General features: G+C 36.8%; 1 protein-coding gene across 1 annotated transcript; it reads left to right on the top strand.

Annotated features, from left to right (window-relative positions):
- The first annotated feature begins 477 nt into the window (after window positions 1–477).
- LOC107765693 (uncharacterized protein At4g14100) lies at window positions 478–4,451 on the top strand. Its single transcript, XM_016584367.2, has 2 exons — window positions 478–1,081; window positions 4,151–4,451. Exons 1-2 carry the CDS (start codon window positions 598–600, stop codon window positions 4,330–4,332), a joined length of 666 nt encoding a protein of 221 aa, XP_016439853.1. The 5' UTR covers window positions 478–597; the 3' UTR covers window positions 4,333–4,451.
- Window positions 4,452–8,849: the final 4,398 nt, after the last annotated feature.

The following is an 8,849-nucleotide window of genomic DNA, read 5'->3' as shown; positions in this document are numbered from 1 at the left end:
CATAGCAACAAATTAAAAGTTCAAATTGGAGGCTCATCATCCTTTTTGTTCCTCCATGTAGAAAACTTTATTCTTTTTGACTCAAGTTACTTATGCTTGTAAGCAGCGTATAATGGATTGTGTTGACTAGTTTTTTTTGTGCGGATGGAGCACATCTATATATATTTTTCACTTATTTATAATTTTCTTCAACTTTTATATAATTTTACCTATTTAAAAATATTTATTCTAATTGTATTATTTTATGAAATATTAAACATTGAATACTCATGGGGCTTACGCCTCGTTGACGCATATATAAAATACCTCGTTGAGGCATACGTAAAACGTATCGCCTTACGCCCACGCCTTTTAAAACAGTGTTCCAGACAAGCTCTTAATCTAATTAGGTATAAGGGCAATATTTGTACATCTCTTCTAAAATTTTAAGTAGTTTCTGCGGTAATGCTAAAGTGCAAAGAGCTAACTGTAATTTACCCTGAGTTGAGGGAGTTTTTATCAACATTGAGTCTTATCATTTCATAAGATGATAAGTATGCAGTTGAGAAGGTGAAGAACAGACAATCACCATCGACTTTTAAGGCCATTTCAGTGAGCATGAGGAGTGTATCGTTCGTACTAGTTGTCGTTGCCGCAATATGGATTTCTAATTATTCCAGTGGCTTAATTCATGTATGTTCCTCGGCAGAGTCGTCAGCGCCGAAGCCAGCCCCATGGCCTCACCAATTCCACTCACTACTCTTCGTTAACTACAGCGGATCTTTAAGCCTAATTGACCTTTGGTACGATTGGACCAACGGCCGCAACTTCAACATTATCCAGAACCAGCTAGGGAAACTTCTCTACGACCTCGAATGGAATAACGGCACCAGTTTCTTCTACACCTTAGACGACAATAAGGAGTGTCGTTCCGCTCAGCTTGATGTTGGGATTCTCAGACCTAATTGGCTTGACGGAGCTACTTACCTCGGTCAGCGTTCCTTCGACGGATTTCTGTGTAATGTGTGGCAGAAGGTTGATTTCATTTGGTATTACGAAGATGTCGTCACCAAGAGACCCGTCCATTGGGTTTTCTATACCGGTACATCCCCTGAACCCCCTTATAAGCATTAATTGATTACCTAGCAAAATTGTAATTAAACTGATATAACTATTGATAGCGTAAAACAAATTTTATACTGTCAACAGTATTTTACTTAAATGAGTTAAATCCATATTAATTAAACTGGTTCTGGGCTTTCCGTTTTACTACTAAGGAGTGACATTTATTAGTATCCTGAGTGGCATATTGTTACTTATTTCTAGAAGTAGGATTCCGCTTTTTGTCTAAAGGTTATTCGATTATGCCTATTGAACTTCGTTATTGCCAGGAAGGAGTATTCTACTCTCAATTCATCATTGCACATGAGAAAGTAAGAAAGAACTGATTAGTAGACCAACTGCCCTGCTAGATTGTTTCTAGGATATAACAATATAAATATAAATAAATTATTAAAACAATAAGGATACCAATATAGACAAAATTGCATTGTTATTCAATAATGACGTTTAACTCTTTTTTATTTATCAATGTAAAGTAAGTATTATAAAAACATCACCAAGTAGGTGCATTCAGGGGTGCAATACAAAAAGCTTAAACTTAAAATCTTATTGCACTTGTAAGGAGTTGAGGTATTCTATCGGAATATCAACTTCATATACATTTGTCATGGTGTAGTCAGGTCTTCCCGTTACATTGAAGCTGTTCTAGTTATTCACTTTTCACTTTGAAGCAATAATGGATTGTGATCCGAGATGAGCTTGGGCAGTGCTGATTGTTTAATGAACCTGAAAGCATCACCCCTTTCCAAAGAAAGCAAAAATCTGTCTATTCTTGATGCTGTTCACCTAGACGTTCATTTTGCCCATGTGAATCTACCCCTTCTAATGGTGGGTCTATCAACTCAAGATTTTCTATGAAATCCGAGAATTCCAACATGCCTCTAGCGACTCTCTGATTATTACTTCTTTCAGTTGCATATAACGTCACATTGAAATCTCCACAAACAACCCATGGTCCATCCAAAGTCCTTTAACAGCTGCTACCTCTTCCCACACTTCAATTCTTTCTATTCTTCTGTTTGGAGCATATGCACTTGTGAGACACCAACTGAATGTGTTAGAACAGTCTGAAAAGATCACTGAAATTGAATGTGAACCTTTTAGAACTTCAATTTTCCACCATATTCTCATGTCCGAAGTATCAGAATACCCTCATTGTTCCCATTAGCTTCTAATATAGAAAAATCATTCCCTCTGCTGGTCCAAGTTTGTCTGTCATCTCTTTCCGAATAGACCTCCATCTTGGTCTCCTGTAAGCATAAAATATGTGCCTTCCATTTTTGTATTAACAAACATATAGACAATACTTATTTTTTCCCTGTTGTTTAGTCCGCTGACATTCCAGCTTGCCGTCTTGAAATTCATCTGATTACAAATGAGTTCTGTTTCCTGCTTTTGCTGTTGATTCCTGACCTTTCGTAGTTGATATGACATTTAGGTTTCTCCACTTCCGTTCTTCCTTTTCTGCTTGATTGGGGTCTGACTAGCTGCAACTAACTTTCCCCTCTTCTCTGTTCTCCTTTTATCCATTTTAAGCTGTAGCTTCATTCTTTCTTCCTCAAAGCCTGTAATACCTACACCCAACACATTAGTCACTCTTATTTCGGACCCATATTGTTGCTGTCGATTCCTTGGAAGTTGCTTCTTCTGCTTGCATGTGATTGCCATCATCATGCCATGGTAATTCTTTCACCAGTAAAATAATAAGGATAGCAATATAAATAAATTTTTAATACAACTGCCATACTCCATTATTTGTGAAATCAAAGATTTAAAAACTTACTTACTCTTACTCCTGCTCTCCAACTTATCAGAAAGTTACCCAAATTAGAGAGGAACCATCAACAAAGAAAACAAATAGTAAGTTCCAAAGCTATATAGAACAGCCACTCCTCCAGCCTACTACTCCGTTGCTGCTTCGAGTGTGCAACTATAATGAAACCATATACACTACTTCAGGGGAATCCGGTACTGGGAAAGGAAAATGTTACATTGGCTACTCGGATCTGATGGATCATCCTAATTCGTTGAACACTCCATGAAGATTTCATTAATCTGTTTTCGAACTTCTGTTACCATTGTCTTTGATGATATCTCTTACCAACTGAAATTGTTCTGTTGGTCACCATGGTTTGATCAGTCAGAAGAGACTTCTATTGCCGCAACATGGATCTCCTTACCAAACCTTCCCCAGAGGCTAGAACCTGTTTGCAAGGGGTCCTCCATATTCGATTGTGTCAGCAGTAGGCAAGCCCCTGGCATTGATAAGGCTACGAGAGAGAGGTTGTGTCCTGGCATGGCTAAAGTCAAAGCAGAAGTAGATCTTCTAGCTGAACTACCATACCATATCTTGTTGCAATGCCTTCTAATTACAGTTTGTCTCTGTAAAAGGAGATAAATAGAGGAAAACAGAGCCAAATGGGATATGATTAAGATAATTACAAAAGGAAATTAGAAAGGAAATTAGAACATTCTTGTTCTTGAAATGTTTTTTATATCTTAACTAAACCAGCTCTATATAGTATCATAATCAAATGCCGTGAAGCCATAACTTCATTAAGCTAAAAATGACCCGACAGACCAACAGCAGTCATGGATTAGTCGCGAGAAGTTGACCAGATAAAATAACATCACAACGGTTATGGATTAGTGCAAGAAGTTGACCAGATAAAATAACATCTGCATTTGGTTGAGCTACATCAGGACTAAAGAGAGTCGCCGAAAACTAATTTTTGGCTCTAAAGTCTAAACTTCAAATGAGGTCAAATCTAATCTTTTTTTTTGCCACTGATGTATTCATGGCCTGATCTATAATGTTTAACTAGCTTTCTGAATTCAATCGTCAATGTACAACTACCAAAGGCTTTCTGGAAAGTTCTGAGCTTTTCTTCTTCCTCTTTTTTGTTGATAAGTTCCGAGTTCTTTCTTCCTATTCTACTTCACCTTTCACAAGCTTTGTTTACAAACCTATGCAAAAAATATCTTGTTGCAAGATTGATATCTCATTGTTATGATGCTCTTTATAAAGGATGCTCGTGTAATGTTGCAGGAAGGTCTATTCATGTCATGACGTTTGAAGTGGGAGCAGCTCTGGAGGATGCAAAATGGCAGGCGCCTGTATATTGTTTTGAGAATAAAAAGCCTAACGAACATCCTGCATCAGAGAAGAGTATTGTGGATATTGGCTTCCTAGAATATATATCAAATGGTATTTTGAGAGAGGTCATATAGCTTATTACTATGTAAATAGCTAGATGTTTTTTTTGTTATGTAAATGTATTTGCCTTGGTTTGAGGCCTGTATCAGAAGTTAAGAGGATGGAATAATAAATTCAATCTCCCTTACTGTATTAACAATTAGAAGCTTGATGCAGTTATTTGTTAGGATATGACTATAACCAGTTTGTCAGTTTATACATATGGGAGGTGGACGCAGGTTTTGAGAATAGGAAGAAGTTGCTCTTTTCTAATTCATGCATTCGGCTGGAACTAAAGAAAGGGATAGTTGAAAGAACCAAAGGAAAGGATAGCTGAGAGATGTTTTTTGAAAATGGCAATTCTGACTATTACAAGATCCAGTTCATGCAATGCATATATAAATTGATTTTATTATTATTTTTTTCTTTCTAAAATAAAGACAATAAGAAAGTGTCACATCCCGACCTCGGTGAGCGCGGCCGGCGCTTAATCGAGATACCCCGGTTAAGCAAGTTTGCTAGATGCTTTCTACCCAACCTTGCCCATTAACACTACACGAATCAGTACAAGTGATAGACATGAGAAGAGTAAGTGTAGAGTCAAGTGTTCCACAATCTTTTTCTATTACTAAAGGATATTCATTTATGATTTCCAAAATATTACAAATTTATAGATATGATGAAAAACATGTTTGCCCAAATACCAATACTTACTAGTTTAATTCCCAACATCAAACACCACCCATAACCTGTCTACGGAGCCTCTAAGTACAACAGAAGAGTAGTATGGAAGTGCCGGCGACAAGGCCCCGGCTATACCTCAAAACATAAAGTACAACGTCAAATGACATGAAGCCCGGAACATAGCAGCGCTCACCAAAATCTGTTGAATAGAAAGTAACTGCTAACGAGGATCAAAACTGTCCGCTGATGAACCACCTACATCCATTGAAGATGCAGCGCCCCCGGCAAAAGGGACGTTAGTACATATGGAATACTACTAGTATGTAAGGCTAAATGTCCTCTTTCAAAATAGAATGCTAATATAAGAAAGGGAAAACCATAGAAACAGCAAGTCACAATCAACAATATCCAAATGGCCAGTTAAAACATAACAAATTTCAAAATGTGAAAATAATATATATTTTTGGTTGGGAGATCATTAGCACCGATATACCATCGTGTTTTTAGCATGGAGTCTGATCACGCCCGATCGGCTAGGCCATCTCCCCACGAACAATGTGGTTTGACATGTGATGCGAAAAAAGGTGTTACCAAGAGTAGTACTACCATGTGCGCAACATGGCATCCGATCTCCACCCGATCGGCTAGGCCGCCTTCCCACATATACCGTGTGGGTTGACTTTCTAATTCACAGCTAATATCAATCTCATCCCAATTAGGGGGAATAATCACAATCACCTCAATATTTCAATCTCATCCCAAATAAGGGGAATAATCACAATTCACCCCTACACCGACACGTGTAGTTTCGGGTGTGGGCCTTATGACGCACCCTTCCTCGGTTTGATAATGATACTCCCAAAAATATTTTTGTTTTGCACACAAGGGAAACAAAAGTACAAATATATTTTTATATTCACCTCATTAACTTTCACACTATATATAGCCTTGTTAGTAACTTCAACCATTCACAACATTATTATTATTTCATTGGCCCTATTGGTCATACTTATGATTCTTCTTTCATGCCACGGTTTTCGTATTTCATATTTCACACTTTCATTTCCTTAGATCACCAACATAAATATTAACATATAAAATATTTTCGAAATCACAATTTTGAGTTCATTAGTAATGAAGGCTTTAAACACATTAGATCCTTTTTCAAAGTAGGGAGCAAAATGACTTGTAATCACAACACAAGTTAAAAATCATAAGCGAGTACTACACCACGTCGTTTTAAATACTTCTTCACAAAAGGGCAATATATAATTTCAACTCTTGAGTACGTAAGAGCTCAAATCACATAGGTAATATTTATAAAGGAGAGCCTGGTGATTTACGATTTAAACACGACTTCAAATCAAATGCACTAGCTACAACAACCATGACCACATTTTATTTCTCACTTTAGTTCTTGCACTTTCAAGCATATTTGTAGGTCATCAACAGTAAGAGCATTTGGGATCAAGGCCTTAAGCACAGATATGAACAATAGGGGTCTTAGGCGCATTGAGTTTTCTTTCACAATTGGGCATACCAACTTGCAATTAAAAACATGATTGAAATCATAATATTCCGACATATTGGTCACATTTGAATACATTCCTGAAGGAGAGCACAATACGATAGGAGCATTCGGTACACATTTCTAGTACATATCTTTCAACACAAGTTTATTTGGAATGGTAATGTTTGTATGAAATAACTCGGAACATGGGAGTTAGGAACTTGGGCCAACCATACTTGAAACTTACGGGAAACATCATGGAATTTGATTCCAAGAGAGAAGTTTAGCCAACATACGTTGCCTGAGCTTTCCTTAAGTTACTACAATGCCCCACACTTCTAGCAATAATAATCTATAGGAAGATAGCGAAAATCGGTTAATAATTAGAAGGATTCCCATGGTGTAACTCTCTTAGGAATTTTGTCAAACACCTAATATGCAAAATAGACTACAAAGCTCTACAATGGTAATCCCATCCTCCCTCAATCAATTTCAACAAGAAACTACCCAAAATAGTTCATTACCTCACATACTACAAGCTATTGTTACATGTGTGGCCTAATTCCAATCCCACAATATACTTAGACCCTAAAATAACTTGCATGGGTGGTATAGGACATGAATTTACCCGGATAGATGGTGGTCTAGTGAGTGGCTTCCTTGATTCTTGAAGATTGGTGCAAGAATGGATGCTTAGAATACTAGGCCTTCCCCTTCTCTCTCTAAATTTACCAGACATTCGTTTCAAAATGAGCCCCAAAGGCTATTTATCAAAATGGGATCGGGTTATAAAAATAGGAAAATGGATCCTCCGAACTCAGATTTGTGGTCGTAGAATGGACCGCATAACAGATATGCGGCCCGCAAAATGGGCCACGAAAACGATGCCAAGAATTGGGCTGGCCTGAACCGGTCAACGATAGGTCTGCAGTCCGCAGACCACTTATGCGATCGCAGAATGGACCACAGAATCATCCAACAAAATTCTTCATGCAAAATCTGCGATGAAAAATGCGGATTGCGAAATGGATATGCGATCGCATAATAGACCGCAAAACGACCTTAAAAAATTAACCATTTTTCTGCTCAACTCTGCCACGGGTATGCGACCCGCAAAATGGATCTGCGGTTGCGAATCTGACCGCATAACTGGCCCTTAAGCAAAAATTTTTCACCAATACCTCGATGCATTCTTCAACGATTAACTACTATATCCATACACATCACCCTACCTCGACACCACAAAACTTGAATTCATTGACGAAATTTTACGGGGCCTTACAGAAAGTGAAAAGCAAAGAAATTAAGAATCATGAAGAAGAAGCGGACTACGAGGTTGAACAGGATTCATATCCGTATCTTCTTCCAGCGATCGTGCCTAAAGTTTCCAGATATGAGGAAGAACTATCAAACAAAGCAAAGAGCCCTTTAGGAGAATTCAGGATTCACTGAACAATCATAATTTAAATATTAACTATGATGATGATAAGGATCCGTATCCTTCTTCCAATAACGACTTAATCACATTATTGCTTCAATTCCAAACTTAAAAACGGAGAGGAATTCATGAGATGTTAAGTTTAGAAGATCATTCTGATACCGTTAAAGAATTGGATGGAGACAGTTCTGATATGCTTGCCACGTTGATCGAGAAAGGATTATTGTGGGATGTGATTATGAAGGAATTCTTTTAACAAAAATATATTTATAAAATTAATTAAATAAAAGTATATTAGACAAGTTAGTAATTTAGTTTTTTATAAATAAGTTAAAATAATTATTACAACGAAATTAAAAATAAGGGAGTTAAGAGTGATAAATTACGAGGGAGTTTAGTGTTATGAGGCAAAAACCTAAATGGAGGCCTATGAAATTAACTAAATTAAGATAGCACATCACTTTTTTCGGCCAAAAATAGTATCTTCCGGCCACTTTTCTATTTCTGTTAACTACATTTTAGAAAGATAATTTTTCTATTATAAAAAAAAGTAACTTTTGTAATACAAAACTTAACTTAATAATCATCGGTGAAATTTACCCTAAACATTTATAGCTTTATTCATGTGTTACTTGATTTAGAAAGAAGATATGTTTGTTTTTGAAGAAATCCCTGTATGGATTAGAAAAGTCTTCAAGATAATGGTAAAATATGTGAATCTTTTTACATTGAATCATTGATTTTTCAAGGAGAGTACGATAGGAGTCAGGAACCTGAATATCAAGTTTTTGAACTCAAAAAAGACCAAAATAGATGCAAAATAAAATATGAGAACCATTTTATATATAGCGCACGTTTTACCTGCGCTATACATTAACGACCAGTTAACCCGTTAACGTATAGAGCATGTAATACATGCG

This window comes from Nicotiana tabacum, chromosome 9, assembly GCF_000715075.1.
Source record: "Nicotiana tabacum cultivar K326 chromosome 9, ASM71507v2, whole genome shotgun sequence".
Taxonomy (NCBI): domain Eukaryota; kingdom Viridiplantae; phylum Streptophyta; class Magnoliopsida; order Solanales; family Solanaceae; genus Nicotiana; species Nicotiana tabacum.
The sequence above is the reverse complement of the archived record's forward strand: the minus strand, read 5'-3'. Positions and strand labels throughout refer to the sequence as shown.

Coding starts and splice junctions, on each gene's coding strand:
- LOC107765693 (XM_016584367.2), top strand. CDS start 598: ATGAGGAGTGTATCGTTCGTACTAGTTGTCGTTGCCGCAATATGGATT. Junction 1,082..4,150: donor CCATTGGGTTTTCTATACCG/GTACATCCCCTG, acceptor GTAATGTTGCAG/GAAGGTCTATTCATGTCATG.